The sequence below is a fragment of the Hyla sarda genome, chromosome 8, assembly GCF_029499605.1.
Source record: "Hyla sarda isolate aHylSar1 chromosome 8, aHylSar1.hap1, whole genome shotgun sequence".
Classification (NCBI taxonomy): domain Eukaryota; kingdom Metazoa; phylum Chordata; class Amphibia; order Anura; family Hylidae; genus Hyla; species Hyla sarda.
In genome coordinates, this window is record NC_079196.1 from 40,662,765 (window position 1) to 40,684,648 (window position 21,884).

At 43.7% G+C, this 21,884-nt stretch overlaps 1 protein-coding gene across 2 annotated transcripts in view; it reads right to left on the reverse strand.

Annotated features, from left to right (window-relative positions):
* Positions 1-599: 599 nt before the first annotated feature.
* ITGB6 (integrin subunit beta 6) overlaps positions 600-21,884 on the reverse strand; it is a 163,321-nt gene continuing 142,036 nt past the window's right edge. Inside the window, exons 11-13 of one of the 2 annotated variants that reach the window (XR_008846878.1) lie at positions 10,815-10,978; positions 1,227-1,365; positions 600-1,116 (exon numbers count right to left, since the gene is read on the reverse strand). Coding sequence is in view for 1 of the 2 variants with exons in the window: in XM_056533687.1 (XP_056389662.1) it covers positions 1,279-1,365; positions 10,815-10,978 (251 nt within the window). In the remaining variant the exon portion in view is untranslated. Of the gene's footprint in view, positions 1,117-1,211; positions 1,366-10,814; positions 10,979-21,884 lie in introns of those variants that run through there. The other variant, XM_056533687.1, reaches the window with a different exon arrangement.

Below are 21,884 nucleotides of genomic sequence, written 5' to 3' on the forward strand. Positions count from 1 at the left end.
GTGGGACAGGCAGAAGTCAACGGAGACCACCTCATCGACTCATGTTTCAGGCAGCATAATAGTGGTGAGATGTCCCCTTGAGTCTGCAAAAATGTGCATGCTTTTCTCCAGAAACAGCGCCACCTTTATTTACTGGCTGTGTCTAGTATTGCAGCTTTACCAAATTCAACTGAACATTGATATGATTGATGCTGTCTAGTGTTTTTTTTTTTTAACCTTGATCAACCCCTAATCATTTTCAATTTCGTAAACTCCTTTGCATAATATAATTTTGAAATAAAATCGAGCACAGTTTTTTGACCAAGAAGCCAAGGAGTGGTATGGGTCAATATGACCAATAATCATTTTTGCAGATACCATTGGATCTTCACAAATGGTTATGTTTATATCTGCATTGTGGCTTCCGTGCATAACTTAGAATGAGGTCCATAGGGGAACAATCATGAGGTCCATTGGCTTATGGCAAGAATAGCACTGTATGTATATATACACTATATATAAATATATATATATATATATATATATATATATATATTGTGTGTGTGTGTATATATATATATATATATATATATATATACAGTATATATATCATTTATATGTAAGGAAAGCCTCACCCCCCTTACTGAAGGCATAATCCAACTCTGGTGGACCTATTGGAGTATTGCACATGACCCAGCCCCAGTCAAGGTCCGCTCAGAAATTCCTCCTACTAAGTTTTTTCTGCAACCATCAAGCCTGTTGTTCCACTAGTTATTCTAGAAAGGGGTACAGAGAACCCTTATATAAGCAGAACTATTCTTGCCTTTAAATCTGATGGAGGATCTGTACCAAACTTCCAATGGCAGTATAAAGCAGATGAAGACTCTGTCAAAGTCTGTACGGTAAAGTAAATAAGAAGCAGCTCTGTAGAGGGCACTATATGAGAGAACAATTATGTTATGTCTAACACGGACATGCTAGAAACCAGTGGTCGACAGACTGTAGCTCTTCGTCACTTGCAGAATGTCCTGACACCTGCAGGGTAGAGAACTACAGGTAGGAGAGATGTCCAGAATGCCAGTGTTACACTATGGTTTTCAGTAGTCCCTCTAGCATCTAGGTCTCCAAATTGTGGACCTCCAGCTGTTGCAAAACTACAACTCCCAGCATGCCCGGACAGCCAACGGCTGTCCGGGCATGCTGGGAGTTGTAGTTTTGCAACAGCTGGAGGTCCACAGTCTGGAGACGACTGCTCTAGGATATACACAGTGCATGGAGTGGGCCAGGGAGAAGGCGTCATCAGAAGAGCGCTCCATTGTTGTTTTGTTTGTAGGTGACGTTTTTGAATGTAGTAGTAGATCCTCTAAACAATGGGTTTGTGCCCTCCTGAAAGGAAAAAAAAAAAGACAAGGTTACATCATTACGGCGTCTTTTTTAAGACATCGTCAGTCGTCAGCCATAACTCAGCATCCGGCCTCCCCTCTAGGACCACTGGTCGTCAGCCGCAACTCGGTCCCCGTCAGGCAAAACAGCGTCCCCCTCCTCCCTCCGACCAATTCAGTAATACAGGTAAAGAGTACAGAACATGTAATACCTCCCTGTACTGTAGGGGGCGCTACCAGACATCAGTCAGTGCATGCACTTCAGTAATACAGGGGTTTTACCAGTGAATGCCCACTCTGATTGGTCAGATCTTCCGGCCATTGACACGTTTCACAGATCTGGACTGTCTATACATTGTATGTTTTGTCTGGTTTCAAGTTACAGAGATGCAGAAAAGTATGTTGAAACTATTGTATGTTGAGGCCATTGTAAGTTGAGGGATCATTGTATTTTGGTTTGTTATTTTTTCTTTTATTTTGGGAATACACTTTTTTCATTGTTTTTATGGAGGATTTTATATGGATCTAATAAATGTTAAAATGTTATGGCACCTCTGATTTTTCTACAATATGTTTGTAAATTAAGCCTGAGAGGTACTGTTATCTGGCGGATGTGCAGCCTTTATTTATACACATTTACTGCATGAAAGAGGTTTGTTACCCACAATGCAATATGTTTCTCAGCTCACAGGCCCTTTCCTCAGGCAGGTCAGAATAGGTTGGGGATGTTACAAATTTAAAGGGGTTATCCAGGAAAAAACTTTTTTTTAATATATCAACTGGCTCCAGAAAGTTAAACGGAATTGTAAATTACTTCTATTAAAAAATCTTAATCCTTTCAGTACTTATGAGCTGATGAAGTTGAGTTGTTCTTTTCTGTCTAAGTGCTCTCTGATGACACATGTCTCGGGAACCGCCAAACCGCAAATCCCCATAGCAAACCTCTTCTACTCTGTGCAGTTCCCGAGACAAGCAGAGATGTCAGCAGAGAGCACTGTTGCCAGACAGAAAACAACAACTCAACTTCAGCAGCTGATAATTATTGAAAGGATTAAGAGTTTTTTATAGAAATAATTTACAAATCTGTATAACTTTCTGGAGACAGTTGATATTCAAAAAAATTAGTTTTTTCCTGGAATACCCCTTTAACATCCTCACCCCTGTCAGGATCCGGATGGGTATACTGTGAGGATACTGGTGGTGGATCCTCTGTGTCAGTGATGACGTGGGCCGTACCAGGGGTACGGAGTCTAAGGGGTTACTGGTTTTCACCAGAGCCCGCCGCAAAGCAGGATGGACTTGCAGCGGCAGGTAACCCCCAGGTCGTTCCACCCGATAGCGACTCAACCCCAACTGACGGCTGAGACAGGCGCGGTACAAGGGATTAGGCAAGAGCAAGGTCGGACGTAGCAGAAGGTCAGGGCAGGCAGCAAGGATCGTAGTCAGGGGCAACGGCAGAGGGTCTGGAACACTGGCTTGGAACATACACAAGGAAACGCTTTCACTGGCACTGAGGCAACAAGATCCGGCAATGCTAGGAAGGGGAAGTGGGTTTTTATAATGAGGGCACAGGTGTGAGTACTGATTGGGCCAGGCGCACTGGCCCTTTAAATATCAGAGAGCCGGCGCGCGTGCCCTAGGGAGCAGGGCCGCGCGCGCCGGGACTGAGCCGACGGAGGATGGGACAGGTGAGGGCATTGGGGTGCGAGCCGTGAGCGGGCGTGTCCCGCTACGTGGGTCTCATCCCCGCCGGTGAGACTAATGCAGCGCTCCCGGTCAGCAGGCCTGACCAGGGCGCTGCATGGAGGTGAACGCCGCGAGCGCTCCGGGGAGGAGCAGGGACCCGGAGCGCTCGGCGTAACAGTACCCCCCCCCTTGGTTCTCCCCCTCTTTTTGGAGCCCAGGAACCTGTGAATGAGCTCCTTGTCGAGGATATTATCCTCGGGTTCCCAAGACCTTTCTTCGGGGCCACAATTCTTCCAATCTACGAGAATTTTTTTTTACCTCTGACCACTTTAGAAGCGAGGATTTCCTTTACAGCGAAGACATCAGAGGAGCCAAAGACAGGAGCTGGAGCAACAACCTTGGGGGAGAAACGGTTAAGAACGAGAGGTTTGAGAAGTGAAACATGAAAGGAGTTAGGAATACGGAGAGAAGGGGGAAGAAGAAGTTTGTAGGAGACAGGATTGATTTGACTCATGATTTTAAATGGTCCAAGGTAACGTGGTCCCAGCTTGTAGCTGGGAATGCGGAAGCGAATATACTTGGCAGAGAGCCACACTTTGTCCCCAGGAGCGAAGACAGGAGGAGTTCTTCTCTTCTTATCGGCCTGTCTCTTCATACGAGACGAGGCCAGTAGGACCGACTTTTGAGTCTCCTTCCAGATAATAGAGAAGTCCCGGGTAACTTCATCTACAGCAGGCAATCCAGAAGAAGTGGGAATGGGGAGGGGGGGCAGAGTGTGACGGCCGTACACCACAAAGAACGGGGATTTGGCGGAGGATTCAGAATTTTTGAAATTGTACGAGAATTCAGCCCAGGGTAGAAGGTCGACCCAATCGTCTTGGAGGGAGGAGACAAAATGTCGCAAATAGTCACTAAGAATCTGGTTAACTCTTTCTACTTGCCCATTGGATTGGGGGTGATAGGAGGACGAGAAATTGAATTTGATTTTTAATTGATTACAGAGAGCTCTCCAACATTTCGATACAAATTGAACGCCTCTATCCGAGACGATATGCGTGGGTAGCCCGTGAAGGCGAAAAATATGCATAAAAAATTGCTTCGCCAATTGTGGCGCAGAAGGAAGACCTGGAAGCGGGATGAAATGTGCCATTTTGGAGAAACGATCAACGACCACCCAGATGATGGTGTTGCCGTGAGATACAAGCAGATTTGGGACTACGGCTGCTCAGGAACCGGTAAAGGATGGAGGAGTCCAGCAGGCTTCTGGCGAGGGGTCTTATCCCGGGCGCAAACTGTACAGGCCCGAATTAAATCAGTGACATCACCCTCCAGGCCACCAATATAAACGAGAAATAAGCTGGATGGACTTCTTGATGCCAGCATGGCCAGCGAGGTGAGAGGAATGTCCCCATTTGAGGATCTTGAGGCGCTGGCGTGGAGGGACAAAGGTCTTTCCAGGAGGAGTTTGACCAATAGAAGCTGGAGCAGAGGAGACCAGGCACCCAGGAGGTACAATATGCTGTAGAGGGACTTCAGATTCGGTGGCATCAGAGGAACGTGAAAGGGCGTCAGCCCTGACGTTTTTGTCAGCAGGACGAAAGTGAATCTCGAAGTTAAAGCGGGCAAAAAACAACGACCACCTAGCCTGGCGAGGGTTCAGACGCTGGGCAGACTGGAGGTACGAGAGATTTTTGTGGTCAGTGTAAATGACAATGGGGTGTTTGGAACCCTCCAATAGATGCCTCCATTCTTCCAGTGCTAACTTGATGGCTAGGAGTTCACGATCACCAATGGAGTAATTTTTTTCTGCCGGAGAGAAGGTTTTAGAAAAGAAACCACAAGTAATATTACGTCCGGTAGAGTTTTTTTTGGAGAAGTACGGCTCCGGCTCCAACTGAGGAGGCGTCCACCTCCAGCAAGAAAGGTTTCGTTGGATCAGGTCTGGACAGCACTGGAGCAGAAGCGAAGGCAGTTTTGAGGCGGTTGATGGCCTCATCCGCTGGAGGAGGCCATGATTTATGGTTGGCATTCCTCCTAGTCAGGGCCACAATAGGGGACACAATGGTGGAAAAATGGGGAATAAACTGTCGGTAGTAGTTGGCAAATCCTAGGAAGCGTTGGATAGCACGGAGCCCCGAAGGGCGTGGCCAATCTAAAACCACTGACAGTTTGTCTGGTTCCATTTGAAGTCCCTGGCCAGAGACTAGGTAACCTAGGAAAGGGAGAGATTCACATTCAAAGATACATTTCTCCATTTTGGCATACAGGTGATTTTCGCGGAGTCTCTGGAGCACTAGGCGGACATGACGACGGTGTTCCTCTAGACTAGAGGAGAAAATCAGGATGTCATCCAGGTAAACCACAACACAGGTATATAACAAGTGCCGAAATATTTCATTAACGAAGTCCTGGAAGACTGCAGGAGCGTTGCAGAGCCCAAAGGGCATAACAAGATATTCGAAATGTCCGTCTCTGGTATTGAATGCGGTCTTCCACTCATCCCCTTTCCTGATGCGAATAAGATTATATGCGCCTCTTAAATCGAATTTAGTGAAAATATTGGCGCCACGAAGACGGTCAAAGAGTTCAGAGATCAAAGGCAGGGGATAGCGGTTTTTGATGGTGATTTTATTTAAACCGCGGTAGTCAATGCATGGCTGTAGGGAACCGTCTTTTTTAGAAACGAAGAAGAACCCCGCTCCAGCAGGGGATGAGGACTTTCGAATGAATCCCCTCTTTAGATTTTCCTGGATATAGTCAGACATGGCTTGAGTCTCTGGGGTGGACAGAGGGTAGATCCTGCCCCGGGGTGGAGTAGTACCAGGAAGGAGGTCAATAGGGCAGTCATAAGGCCTATGAGGTGGCAAAGTCTCTGCTTGTTTTTTACAGAAAACATCGGCAAAGTCCTGGTAGGCCTTGGGAAGACCTGGTATAGGTGGAGCCATAGAGGTTTGACTAATGGGAGCAGACGTGAGGCATTGTTTGAGACAAGAAGAACCCCAACTCTTGATCTCCCCGGTGGTCCAGTCAAGGGTAGGAGAATGATGTTGGAGCCATGGAAGACCGAGGAGGATTTCAGAGGTGCAGTTAGGTAGGACAAGAAATAAAATTTTTGATGCAGTCCAATGCACATTAGCAGGGGTTCTGTGCGGTAACACACAGTGCAGTCCAATTTTTCTCCATTGACTGAAGAGATGTAGAGTGGTCTGACGAGACTGGTCACTGGGATGTTGAACCTATTAACAAAAGTGGCCAAAATAAAATTTCCTGCAGAACCGGAGTCCAAGAAGGCCACAGCTGAGAAGGAGGAATTAGCAGAAGGAGAAATCCACACAGGCACAGTGAGACGTGGAGAAGCAGAATTCACACCTAGAGCTGTCTCACCTTTGTGAGGAATCGGAGTGCGTTTCTCCTGACGCGGAGGGCGGATAGGACAGTCTTTTAGGAAGTGTTCAGTACTAGCACAGTACAGGCATAGATTCTCGTTACAGCGGCGAGTCCTCTCTTGTAGGGTCAGGCGGGACCGATCCACTTGCATATCCTCCTCGGCAGAAGGCACTGGAACAGATTGCAGTGGACTTGAGAAGAGAGGAGCCGGGGAGAGAAATCGCCAGGTGCGAACAAGATCCTTCTCCTTTAGACAGTTCAGACAGGTTAGCAGGAATTTCTCGTGCGGCCAGTACATCCTTGATGTTGCTGGATAAGCCTTTCTTGAAGGTCACGCAGAGGGACTAATTGTTCCAGGATAATTTAGAGGCAAGGGTACAAAACTGGATGGCGTATTCGCCTACGGAAGAACTTCCTTGGACTAGGTTCAGCAAAGCAGTCTCGGCAGAGGAGGCCCGGGCTGGTTCCTCGAAGACACTACGAACTTCAGCGAAGAAGGACTGGACAGTGGCAGTGACAGTATCATTGCGGCCCCAGAGCGGTGTGGCCCATGACAGGGCCTTTCCAGACAGGAGACTAACCACGAAAGCCACCTTAGACCGTTCTGTGGGGAATTGGTCCGACATCATCTCCAAGTGTAGGGAACATTGAGACAGGAAACCACAACATAGTTTAGAGTCCCCATCAAATTTGTCGGGCAGGGACAGGCGGAGGCTGGGAGCGGCCACTCGCTGCGGAGGAGGTGCAGGAGCTGGCAGAGGAGATGGTTGCTGAAGCTGTAGCAGAAGTTGTTGCAGCATGACAGTCAGTTGGGTCAGCTGTTGTCCTTGTTGTGCTATCTGTTGAGATTCCTGGGTGACCACCGTGGTAAGGTCAGCGACAACTGGCAGCGGGACCTCAGTGGGATCCATGACCAGATCTACTGTCAGGATCCGGATGGGAATACTGTGAGGATATTGGTGGTGGATCCTCTGTGTCAGTGGGGTGATGACGTGGGCCGTACCAGGGGAACGGAGTCTAAGGGGTTACTGGTTTTCACCAGAGCCCGCCGCAAAACGGGATGGACTTGCAGAGGCAGGTAACCCCCAGGTCGTTCCACCCGATAGCGACTCAACCCCAACTGACGGCTGAGACAGGCGCGGTACAAGGGATTAGGCAAGAGCAAGGATCGTAGTCAGGGGCAACGGCAGAGGGTCTGGAACACTGGCTTGGAACACAGAAGGAAACGCTTTAACTGGCACTGAGGCCTTGGCGTTTCTGCTATGCTTTTAACCACCCATTTGGATTTCATTTTTATTATGATTAATACATTTTTGGACTTTTAATCAATATTTTTGTTGGGAGCTGGAATTGCATTTTAGTTTTTGAGGACATCCTCACCCCTAGTCCGACATGTCTGAGCCAATGGCCTAAGAGCGGAGAAACGCATTGCAATGTGAGTAAAAAACCACTTTTAACTAACTCTGAAGTTGGAGTCTGTCCTCTGTGAATCCCATTATTCTTTGGAGGATTGCCATATTGTTTGTGATAGTATAACAGGCACATATACTGTATATATCCATTAAATATAACAATCAATAAAAATATAGCGGTTCATTTTAGGTAGATGAGCAGTCTCTAAGGTCACTCAACAGTCTCTTAAAATTTAAACAAGCAAATGCAACACGAAATCTTTTAACCAGATACAGGTGTTCACACCTTACACACAGTTGTGTGTCTATAGCTCATACCCTGGTCTATGTGTCTCCATGGTAACAGACTACAAACACACCCTGTGTAGTCTGCATGCACAGAAGAAGACTGGAGGGTGGAGCAGACAAGATTATCTGGCTATGGAGACTGTTACTGTATATGGTGGATAGAGGGCTGTCACTCTGTATGCGTGCACGTGTTTGTCTCTCTGTATACGGGGCTGACACGGTATATAAGTGGATATCACTTTTTATACAGGCGTGTGGTCTCTGTACTGTTTATAGGGAGCAGTTTCTATACTTGTGGAAATCAATATAAATTGTTGCATTTGGCTGCAGGAATTATGGGGGCACTGTAAATGGAGTTGTTGTGGGGCACTGTATAAAGGGGTGTTGTGTGGGCACTGTATATGGGGATGTTGTGGGGCATTGTATATGGGAATGTTGTGGGGGGGGCACTGTATATTGTGGTGTTCATAGTGTTGGAGGTGTGGTGGCCCAGTACGGGAGGTGTTACCCTGTACTCTTGCTGTCCTGTCAGGCAGCCTCCCTACAGTGTCCCCTGGGCCCCCTGCATCTGTCCCCCCATGTAAATATGTTTGTATACCATGTAATGTGTTCAGAAAGCGTTGTCACTTTAAGACTGTTTACCATGTGACTTGTCATGTGATTGTTACCCAGTAGGTACCAGTGACCAGGTGATCCCAGGGGTGACCTATGGGCTCCCTGCTAGTCTCCCCCATATAAGCCCTGGGTGGTGCTAGCTCTCTCTCTTTCCTTACAAGTCTTTTCTGAGGTCAAGTTGAGTCCTAGAGAGAGTTCAGAATCATAGGAGCCTCAAGTCCAGTCTGCAGCCACAAGCAGCTACAAGTAACCACAGTCTTAGTATTGTCAGAAAAAGGCAGAGAAGGAGCGCTCCATAGTGTAATATCGCCAGTAATGACAAATGCCAAATGTGAACGAGCGCTTACCATAAAATGTTGTGCAACGGCCAGCACAACATGGAGAGGAGTATATATCAATAGCCCACTGCTGCCAGTCCACAAATAACCAGAAATAACCACAATCCACCTCCAAAAATTGAATTTCAGGCGCTGAGGGACCAGATAGTAGTATAAGCAAATAGCTTTATTCCCAGCATGCAAAACGTTTCGCACATCTGCACTTCATCAGGCAACATGCCTGATGAAGCGCAGATGTGCGAAACGCATTGCATGCTGGGAATAAAGCTATTTGCTTATACTACTATCTGGTCCCTCAGTGCCTGAAGTTCAATTTTTGGAGGTGGATTGTGGTTATTTCAGTATTGTCAGTCATCAGTCAGTGACACCGAAAAATAACTTTCTTATATGTAGGCTCCAAAATAGGTATAATTAAATTAAAAAGGGGTTCACCAAAGCACAACAATAATAATGCAACCTAAAGGTGTGAGAACCACACCGGAAAAACGTGAAACCCCAAACAGAATAAATAGTGTAAAATAAAATTAATTATGTAATAAAATGAGATATAAAGTTAAAAAATATATTTTTATTACATTGTTTAAAAATTTGAATACAGAATCAATTCATATATGGGTATAAGTTAAAAAAGAATAAAAACAAAGTGGGTACTGGAGTATCAGTTGCACAGGACTTTCCACCCCAGTACCCACCTTGTTTTTTATTCTTTTTTAACTTATACCCATATATGAATTGATTCTGTATTCAAATTTTTAAACAATGTAATAAAAATATATTTTTTAACTTTATATCTCAGTTTATTACATAATTAATTTTATTTTACACTATTTATTCTGTTTGGGGTTTCACGTTTTTTCCGGTGTGTGGTTCGCACACCTTTTAGGTTGCAGTCATCAGTCAATCAGTCACAGTCACCATTTGTCAAGTCAATGTGGCCTGCATTAAATTGACCATATCTACTACAAGTCCCAGCAAGCCCTACAAGTCCCAGCTGTTGAATACTACAGAGGAAATTATTTTCTTTTTGGAACACAGTGCTCTCTGCTGACATCACAAACACAGTGCTCTCTGCTGACATCTCTGTCCATTTTAAGAACTGTCCAGAGTAGGAGAAAATCCCAAACATATGCTGCTCTGGACAGTTCCTAACATGGACAGAGATGTCAGCAGAGAGCACTGTGGTCATGATGTCAGCAGAGAGCTCTGTGTTCCAAAAAGAAAAGAATTTCCTCTGTAGTATTCAGCAGCTAATAAGTACTGGAAGGATTAAGATTTTTTTAATAGAAGTCATTTACAAATCTGTTTAACTTTCTGACACCAGTTGATAAAAAAAAAAAAATAAAGGTTTTCCACCGGAGTACCCCTTTAAAGTCTCTGAGTCACTGGTCATCTCCGAGGGCCTGGCTGAACTGTATAGATTTTACCAACTGTCTACCCTCAGTGAAGATACCGTTATCCGTATCTTGGCGTCGTAGTCATTATTGCCCTCGTGCCTAGCCCATAATCCAGCGGTATACCTTCGGGTGGTATTGAGGATAAACCAAGCCCTGGCGTCACGAATACAAGGGGTAAATGCCATCTGCCCTCATCACACCCCGCTACCACATATATCTATATCTATCTATCCATCTATATATATATATATATATATATATATATATATATATATATATATATATATAGCTCTACCCAGTATATAGTTAGGATTCTGATATATGTATACATACCGCCCAATTAGCCTTTGCCCTCTCCGCTTCAAACTTAGCAACTTCTTTCCGGTCGTGATACGACACCAACAATTTCCATATACACAGTAAAACTATACCGATCAGTGCAATAGCGATTGAGACCCCAACGAGGATCATCGGGATGTTTGGTGGGGTCGGACAATCTAAAAAAAAGAAAAAGGAGAACACAACATTAAAATGATCAAAATCTGTTGTCATTATAGAATATATAAGGTACGCTATCTTCGGTGTCAACCAATATTGCCTTGTTTCCCAAACAATGTGCCTCCAGCTGCTACAAAACTACAACTCCCAGCATGCCTGGACAGCCAACGGCTGTCCGGGCATGCTGGGAGTTGTAGTTTTGCAACAGCTGGAGGCACACTGGTTGGGAAATACTGCTATGGGGCTCTGTATTTGTCCAGTTACATTGCATAACTAGTAGGTTTGTCATGTCATGATACAATAGGTTTATTCTTTTTATTTAAAACCCCGATCCCCACCACAATTAATATTCTTCCTCTAGAATTCCCCGTCTGACTCTTGTTCCTCCATCAGCATCTTTCTCTATGAAGACCTGACTGTGACTCAACATTGATCAGCACTCACCGCACTCATTTGCAGCAAGAATGGGGTCAGCTCTGTATGTGTGAACAGGGAAATCCCAGTAATAACCTCTCTGGGGTTTCCAGCTCACCCATAAGTGTGGTTCCAGCTACATGAATATTACATTGCATTCTATCAAAGGCCATTCACCAGAGGGTTAATTGAAGAGAGTTTATTAAAAAAAAGGTCACTGGAGCCCATTGATGTCACTCGTGATGATGACATCCAGTCTCAAAGGGGGTTGTCCAGCGATATAAACAAGCTGTGTATGGTGTCAAAAAGTATAATAAAGCAACTTACTAATATAGTGTTATTAGCCATAGCGGAAAGATCTTTCCAAACAGCTGTGCTCTCTCCCTTGTAAGCTGTGACGTCACGTACCTGTCACCAAACTAAACTTTTAATATATTGTTCCAAAAGTAATTTTAAGACACCTTGCTATTTACTTGCTGTTTAAAATTCTCAACCTTTATATGTTTTTTATGTAATTGAAAATATGGCCACTAGGTGGCTCTGCTCTGTTCCCTGCCGCAAGTCAAACAGTTAGTTTGGTCTCCTCCTGGCCTGGCAGGAGACCAAACTCAGGAAGTGGATGCGGTGCATGGTGGGGCATGGTGAGGCACAGCTCTCAAAGGCTTCAGTGATATGACGCCTGCTGGGGAACGCCTACTTTCTCCTACCGGGAGCTCACACAATGTGAGCAAGGGGAAAGGTATAATACAGAGGTTTATAAAGCTCGGAAACATTTTTTAAGGGCAGGAGGGGTATTAGGAGTAGTTAGGGAGTATAATCTGAGTTAATTTAGAAAATATTGTTTGATGACAGGTACTCTTTAACCTCTACAGGACCCATGACGTAACGTTACGTCCCGACACCCTGGGTCCGCCGGGCGGGGATCGGACCGGGATGCCTGCTGAAATCATTCAGCAGGTATCCCGTGCAAATGCCCAGGGGGGTCATTAGACCCCCCCATGTCCCCCCGGAATATAAGGGGGATCGCGGTTGTCCAAGACACCCACGATCCCCCTGAAGAGATAGGAGTGAGGTGGCAGGGGTGCCACCCCTCCTATCCCTGCTATTGGTGGTCTAGACACGACCACCAATAGCAGATCGGGGGCGGTGGGGTTAACTTTCCTTTTCACCATTCTTCCCACCCACAAAAGATGGGGCAGAACGGGGAAACGAAGGGGATCGGCGCCGGAGTCCACTTACCATGCGGGCGAGGCTGCGGGCGACGATCGGCGTCGGAGATCGGCGGGCGGCGATGTCGTGCAGCTGGCTCCCGGGATCCGACGGAAGACGGTAAGTTGCCTAGCAACATCTGGAGGGCTACAGTCTTAGACCACTATACAGTGGTCTCTATACTACTCCAGATGTTGCAAAACTACAACTCCCAGCATGCCCAGACAGCTGTTTGGGCATGCTGGGATTTGTAGTTTTGCAACAGCTGGAGGGCTACAGTTTGAGACCACTATAGGGTCTCTCTGAACTATAGCCCTCCAGATCTTGCAAAACTACAACTCTTAGCATGCCCACACAACTGTTTGCTGTCTGGGCATGCTGGGATTTGTAGTTTTTCAGCATCTGGAGGGCCACAGTTTGCAGTGGTCTCTATACTGTAGCTCTCCAGATGTTACAAAACTGCAAATCCCAGCATGCTGGGAGTTGTAGTTGCGATCCCTCCAGCTGTTGCATAACTACATCTCCCAGTATGCCCTTTGGTGATCAGTACATGCTGGGAGTTGTAGTTTTGCAACAGCTGGAGGCACACTGGTTGGAAAATATTGAGTTAGATAACAGAACCTAACTGAAGGTTTTCCAACCAGTGTGCCTCCAGCTGTTGCAAAAGTACAACTCCCAGCATGCACGGTCTGTCAGTACATGCTGGGAGTTGTAGTTTTGAAACTGCTGGAGGTTTGCCCCCCCTCATGTGAATGTACAGGGTACATTCACACGGGCGGGTTTACAGTAAGTTTTCTGCTTCAAGTATGAGCTGCGGCAAATTTTTCGCTGCAGCGCAACTCCTAGCAGGGAACTCACTGTAAACCTCCGCCAGTGTGAATGTACCCTAAAAACACTACACTACACTAACACATAATAAAGGGTAAAACACAACATATACACCCCTTACACTGTCCCCCCCAATGAAAATTAAAAACGTCTTGTACGGCAGTGTTTCCAAAAAACGGAGCCTCCAGCTGTTGCAAAACAACAACTCCCAGCATTTCTGGACAGCCACTGACTGTCCAGGCATGCTGGGAGTTTAGCAACAGCTGGAGGCACCCTGTTTGGGAATCACTGGCATAGAATACCCCTATGTCCACCCCTATGCAATCCCTAATTTAGTTCTCAAATGCGCATGGCGCTCTCTCACTTCAGAGCCCTGTTGTATTTCAAGGAAACAGTTTAGGGCCACATATGGGGTATTTCTGTACTCGGGAGAAATTGCACTACAAATTTGGGGGGCTTTTTCTCCTTTTACCCCTTATGAAAAGGAAAAGTTGGGGTCTACACCAGCCTGTGTAAAAAAAAAAATTTTTTACACTAACATGCTGGTGTTGCCCTTTACTTTTTATTTTCACAAGAGGTAAAAGGAAAAAAAGACCCCCAAAATTTGTAACACAATTTCTCCTGAGTACGGAACTACCCCATATGTGGGCGTAAAATGCTCTGCGGACGCACAACAAGGCTCAGGAGTGAGAGCGCACCATGTACATTTGAAGCCTAAATTGGTGATTTGCACAGGGGTGGCTGATTTTACAGCGGTTCTGACATAAACACAAAAAAAAAAAATACCCACATGTGACCCCATTTTGGAAACTACACCCCTCATGGAATGTAACAAGGGGTATAGTGAGCCTTAACACCCCACAGGTGTTTGACAAATTTTCGTTAAAGTTGGATGGGAAAATGAAAAAAAATTATTTTTTTCACTAAAATGCTGGTGTTACCCTAAATTTTTCATTTTCACAAGGGAAAATAGAAAAAGCCCCCAAAAATTTGTAACCCCATTTCTTCTGAGTAAGAACATACCCCATATGTGGAGGTAAAGTGCTCTGCGGGCGAACTACAATGCTCAGAAGAGAAGGAGCGCCATTGGAATTTTGAAGAGAAAATGTGTCCGGAATTGAAGGCCATGTGTGTTTACAAAGCCCTCATAGTGCCAGAACAATGGACCCCTCCCAACATGTGACCCCATTTTGGAAACTACACCCCTCACGTAATGTAATAACCGGTACAGAGAGTATTTACGCCACACAGCTGTCTGACAGATTTTTGGAACAGTGGTCTGTGAAAATGAAAAATTTTATTTTTCATTTGCTCAGCCCACTGTTCCAAAGATCTGTCAAATGCCAGTGGGGTGTAAATGCTCACTGCACCCCTTATTAAATTCTGTGAGGGGTGTAGTTTCCAAAATGGGGTCACATGTGGGGGGGGGGGGTCCACTGTTCCGGCACCACGAGGGGCTTTGTGAACGCACATGGCCCCTGACTTCCATTCCAAAAAATTCACTCTTCAAAAGCTCAATGGCGCTCCTCTTCTTCTGAGCATTGTAGTTCGACCGCAGAGCACTTGACGTCCACACATGGGGTATTTCCATACTCAGAAGAAATGGGGTTACAAATTTTGGGTGTCATTTTCTCCTATTACCCCTTGTAAAAATAAAAAATTTGGGGAAAAACCAGCATTTTAGTGAAATTTTTTTTTTTTTTAATTTACACATCCAAATTTAACAAAAAGTCGTGAAATACCTGTGAGGTGTTAAGGCTCACTGTACCCCTTGTTACATTCCGTGAGGGGTGTAGTTTCCAAAATAGTATGCCATGTGGGTATTTTTGCTGTTCTGGCACCATAGGGGCTTCCTAAATGTGACATGCCCCCCAAAAACCATTTCAGCAATATTTGCTTTCCAAAAGCCAAATGTGACTCCCTCTCTTCTGAGCATTGTAGTTCGCCAGCAGATCATTTTACATCCTAACATGGGGTATTTCCATACTCAGAAGAGATGGGGTTACAAATTTTGGGGGGCATTTCTCCCATTACCCTTTATAAAAATGGTAAATTTGGGGGAAAAACTGCACTTTAGTGAAAACATTTTTTTTTTCAGTTATACATCCGACTTTAACGAAAAGTCATCAAACACCTGTGGGGTATTAAGGTTTCCAAAATGGTATGCCATGTGGGGGGGGGGGGGGGTTCTGCTGTTCTGGCACCATAGGGGCTTCCTAAATGTGACATGCCCCCCAAAAACCATTTCAGAAAAATTCCCTCTCCAAAATTCCACTGTCGCTCCTTCCCTTCTGAGCCCTCTACTGCGCCCGCCGAACACCTGACATACACATATGAGGTATTTCCTTACTCGAAAGAAATTGAGTTACAAATTTTGAGAGGATTTATCTCCTTTTACCCTTTGTAAAAATTCAAAAACTGGGTCTACAAGAACATGGGAGTGTATAAAATTAAGATTTTGAATTTTCTCCTTCACTTTGCTGCTATTCCTGTGAAACACCTAAAGGGTTAACACACTTACTCAATGTAATTTTGAATACTTTGAGGGGTGCAGTTTTTATAATGGCGTCATTTGTGGGGTATTTCTAATAAGAAAGCCCTTCAAATCCACTTCAAGACTGAACTGATCCCTGAAAAATTCTGATTTTGAAAATTTTGCGAAAAATTGGAAAATTGCTGCTGAACTTTGAAGCCCTCTGATTTCTTCCAAAAGTAAAGACATGTCAACTTTATGATGCAAAAATAGAAATATTGTATTTGTGAATCAATATATAATTTATTTGGAATGTCTATTTTCCTTACAAGCAGAGAGCTTCATAGATAGAAAAATGCTAAATTTTACATTTTTTCATCAAATTTGGGAATTTTTCACCAAGAAATGATGCAAGTATCGACAAAATTTTACCACTAACATAAAGTAGAATATGTCACAAAAAACAATCTCGGAATCAGAATGAAGGGTGAAAGCATCCCAGAGTTATTAATGCTTAAAGTGAAAGTGGTCAGATGTGCAAAAAACACTCTGGTCCCACAGTGAAAAATGGCCTAGTCCTTAACGGGTTGAAGGGGTAATCCGGTGGAAAGAAAATTTGAAATCAGCTGGTGCCAGAAAGTTATACAGATTTGTAAGTTACTATTTAAAAAAAAAAAAAATATCTTAATCCTTCCAGGATTTATCAGCTGTTGTATGCTCCAGAGGAAGTTGTGTAGTTCTTTCCAGTCTGACCACAGTGCTCTCTGCTGCCACCTCTGTCAATGTCAGGAACTGTCTGGAATAGGAGAAAATCTCCATAGCAAACCTCTCCTGCTCTGGACAGTTCCTGACACGGACAGAGGTATCAGCAGAGAGCACTATGGTAAGACTGGAAAGAACTACACAACTTCCTCTGTGCATACAGCACAGCAGCTGATAAGTACTGTAACATTTTTAAATAAAAGCAATTTACAAAAGTAAAAAAAATTTCCCCACCAGAGTAAAGCAAAGCAGTCTGTTTCCCTACTCCTTGCAGCATGGGACAAAACCAGTGATGTAAAGGGGGAGCTGGTATTACTGCTTATTACATTGATTTATGGGTTCCCAGATTAGAATGGGTTCATTCCTTGTCCTAATGCAGTGTTAACCAAACAGTGGATTTTAGAAAATCACAGCAAAATATAAAAAATGCAGTGTGTGAACACATCCTCATGGGAAGTGTATATCTACTATGTATCTTGACCCCAAAGACTTAGCAGATAGGGCTAGGAGGGATCTAGAAGCTAGCAGGAGGGATCTGTTAGGTGATGATGTCATCCTGTGGTTCACAGGAAGTCAGAAACAGAACTGACATTCTGTTCTGACACATTAAAGGGGTGGTCTGGTGAAAACCAGTCTTATTTCAGTAGTCGGACCTCCCAGCAATCTCCTAAATTGGACCAAGCTCTTTGAGAGGAACGAGTGATGCCAGACAGCGCGCACTTCATTCTTTTCTTTGGGAGCATTCAAGGAAGCTCATTTGGTGCTCCCATAGGGAGCTGGGTCCCATTCAGGAGATCACGGAGGGTCCCAGCAGTTGGCTGAGGGACAGATAACAGAGGGTTGTAGTTAATGCAGAATATTCAGAGCAAGGTCTTGTGACCAGTGGGGATCTCAGGGATCTGTACTGGGACCAATTTTGTTTAATATCTTCATCAGTGATATTGCAGAAGGTCTCGATGGTTTGGTATTGGTCTTTTTGCTGATGACACAAAGATATGTAACATGGTTGATGTTCCTGGAGGGATTAGCCAAAATAATTTATGTAAAATTGAAAAATGTGGATAAGTACAATGTAATGTACCTGGGGCGTAAAAAACCTCGGGCAGAATATAGAATATGTGAAACAGTTCTAACCTCAGTATCTGAGGAAAGGGATTTAGGGGTCATTATTTCAGGGGACTTAAAGGTAGGCAGACAATGTCATAGAGCAGCAGGAAATGCTAGCTGAATGCTTGGATGTATAGAGAGAGGTATTAGCAGTAGAGGGAAGTGCTCATGGGTGTATATGGAGAGATATTAGCAGTAGAGAGGGAAGTGCTCATGGGTGTATAAGGAGAGGTATAAGCAGTAGAGAGGGAAGTGCTCATGGGTGTAAAGGGAGAGCTATTAACAGTAGAGAGGGAAGTGCTCATGGGTGTAAAGGGAGAGGTATTAACAGAGAGGGAAGTGCTCACATCTGTATAGGGAGAGGTATTATCAGTAGAGAGGGAAGTGCTCATGTGTGTATAGGAAGAGGTACAGTGGGGATAAAAAGTTTGGGCACCCCAGGTAAAAAATTTTATTAATGTGCATAAAGAAGCCAAGGAAAGATGGAAAAATTTCCAAAAGGCATCAAATTACACATTAGACATTATTATAATATGTTAACAAAAGTTAGATTTTATTTCCATCATTTACACTTTCAAAATAACAGAAAACAAAAAATAAATGGCGTCTGCAAAAGTTTGGGCACCCTGCAGAATTTATAGCATGCACTGCCCCCTTTGCAAAGCTGAGACCTGCCAGTGTCATGGATTGTTCTCAATCATCATCTGGGAAGACCAGGTGATGTCAATCTCAAAGGTTTTAAATGCCCAGACTCATCTGACCTTGCCCCAACAATCAGCACCATGGGTTCTTCTAAGCAGTTGTCTAGAAATCTAAAACTGAAAATAGTTGACGCTCACAAAGCTGGAGAAGGCTATAAGAAGATAGCAAAACGTTTTCAGATGTCAATATCCTCTGTTCGGAATGTAATTAAGAAATGGCAGTCATCAGGAACAGTGGAAGTTAAAGCAAGATCTGGAAGACCAAGAAAAATATCAGACAGAACAGCTCGCAGGATTGTGAGAAAAACAATTCAAAACCCATGTTTGACGGGACAATCCCTCCAGAAAGATCTGGCAGACACTGGAGTTGTGGTACACTATTCCACTATAAAGAGATACTTGTACAAATATGGGGGGAGATTTATCAAAACCTGTGCAAAGGAATAGTTGACCAGTTGCCCATAGCAACCAATCAGATTGCTTCTTTTATTTTTCAGAGGCCTTTTCAAAAATGAAAGAAGCAAGCTGATTTTCTCTCTGCACATGTTTTGACAAATCTCCCCCTTGGTCTTCATCGAAGAGTCATCAGAAGAAAACCTCTTCTACGTCCTCACCACAAAAATCAGCGTTTGAACTTTGCAAATGAACATATAGACAAGCCTGATGCATTTTGGAATCAAGTTCTGCGGACCGATGAGGTTAAAATTGAACTTTTTGGCCGGAATGAGCAAAGGTACGTTTGGAAAAGAAGGAGAACAGAATTTAATGAAAAGAACCTCTGTCCAGCTGTTAAGCATGGGAGTGGATCAATCATGCTTTGGGGTTGTATTGCAGCCAGTGGCACAGGGAACATCTCACAAGTAGAAGGAAAAATGGATTCAAAAAAATGTCAGCAAATTTTGGATGCTAACTTGATGCCATCTGTGAAAAAGCTAAAGTTAACGAGGGGATGGCTTCTACAAATGGATAATGATCCTAAACACACCTCCAAATCCACGGGGGGATTACACCAAGAGGCTTAAACTGAAGGTTTTGCCATGGCCTTCACAATCTCCTGACCTCAACATAATTGAAAATCTATGGATAGACCTTAAAAGAGCAGTGAGTGACAGACAGCCCAGAAATATCAAAGAACTGGAAGACTTTTGTAAGGAAGAATGGGCAAAGATACCTCAAACAAGAATTGAAAGACTCTTGGCTGGCTACAAAAAGCATTTACAAGCTGTGATACTTGCCAAAGGGGGCAGTACAAGATATTAACTCTGCAGGGTGCCCAAACTTTTGCAGATGTCATTTTTTTGTTGTCTGTTATTTTTAAAGTGTAAATGATGGAAATAAAATCTAACTTTTGTTGACATATAATAAGAATGTCTAATCTGTAATTTGATGCCTTTTGGAGATTTTTCCATCTTTCCTTGGCTTCTTTATGCACATTAATAAATTTTTTTTACCTGGGGTGCCCAAACTTTTGATCCCCACTGTATAAGCAATAGAGAGTAAAGTGCTCATAGGTATATAAGGAGAGGTATTAGCAGTAATGAGGGAAGTGCTCATGGGTGTATAGGGAGAGGTATTTGCAGTATAGAGGGAAGTGCTCATAGGTATAAAGGGAGAAGTATTAGCAGTAGAAAGAGGGAAGTTCTCATGGGTGTATAGGGAGGGTTAGTAGCAGTAGAGAGTGAAGTGCTCATGGGTGTACAGGGAGAGGTATTAGCAGTAGAAAGGGAAGTGCTCATGGGTGTATAAGGAGAGGTAATAGCAGTAGAAAGAGTGAAGTGCACATGGGTGTATAGGGAGAGGTGTTAGCAGTAGAGAGGGAAGTGCTCATGGGTGTATAAGGAGAAGTATTAGCAGTAGAAAGAGGGGAGTGCTCATGGGTGTATAGGAAGAGGCATTAGCAGTAGAGAGGTAAGTGCTACTGGGTCTAAAGGTAGAGGGAATTGCAGTAGAGAGGGAAGTGCTGTTGCAAACACTACTCTCCAACTATACTAACTACTCTCTAAATACTACTAACTCTCATCAAGCAGTTTAGTGTTCTACAGCTGTTACACAACCACAGCTCTCACCCTGTCCTGATAGACTTAGTCTAAAAGTTGTAATTATACAACAGCTAGAGAGCCAGACACTGGGAAAAACAGTTTGAGAGTAATTTATAAAATGACCACTAGATGTCACTAGTCACTAGTTTAGCAATAACCTTCTGTAGTGCAGGCTTGGCAAAGGACACAAAATGCAATAGAACAAGTTTGTTGACATTACACTAAAATAGGCAAAACATTATTTTTTTTACTCTCTGTAAAATTGTTAAAAAATTGTTAATAAATAAACAGTTATATAGATTTAAAAAAAAGGTGAAACAAAAAAATATATTAATACAGTTAAATAATGACATTCTGCAAATCTCATACTGGATGCATGATGGGATGACATCTCCACTGTCTAGGTCAGTGTTTCCCAACCAGGGTGTCTCCAGCTGTTGCCAAACTACAAATCCCAGCATGCCCAGACAGCCGTTGGCTGTCTGGGCATGCTGGGAGTTGTAGTTTTGCACTGGTCTAGCTCAGTATAGCAGTAATTGTAACCTCAATGATATGTCGGGAACGTTTCAGGTTAACGTCCTGTTAACAATAAGACATGTTGATGTATTTCTGATCCGGCTTTGCTTTTCAACAGTAATTGAGATGAAATACTTTAGCAGGGCTCCAATGGGAAGTATAACCTGAGAATAATAAGCAACTCTAAAAAGCAACGGCGAGAAAAAAAATATCCATTTAATGGCCGCGGCATGGTTCTACAGGGATATAAGAAATGGTTGTACAACATTCCATAAGCTCAAAGGGTCTCATTTCGGAGCTGTAGGAATTGATCAATGCGCCATATGACACCTTCGCTTTAAAAGACAGCTGGGGAATGCTGACAAATGAACAGACTGATGATTTCTCCTGGGATTCGGTGTCAAACAATGCCGGGGAAAAGGACTGAGATTTAGAGAAATACATTTCCAAAGTGTTCTCCGAGACAAATGCTGCTACGGCGGGGTGACCGATTAACATCAGATGTATTAAGGGGCAGCCATAAGGATGATGACGTCATATGAGGTGTCACCTATGGGTGTATAATATGGAGTGATATGGAACTATTACCATGGGTGGTCGAGTGGATGATGATGACTGGACACATAATTATTTATAATACAAATAATGTGTATAATTATAATGAATAATAATAATACTACATTTTATTATTCATCATGATAATAATTACGGTATAATATAATAATAATATGTATTATTATAATTATTATTATTATAATTGATTTTACTGTTATTGATATAGTATTGAGATAGACAGATTTTACTGAGCTGTCCACTCAAATTGGTCCCACTCACCATTGGGAATCACAATTTAAAG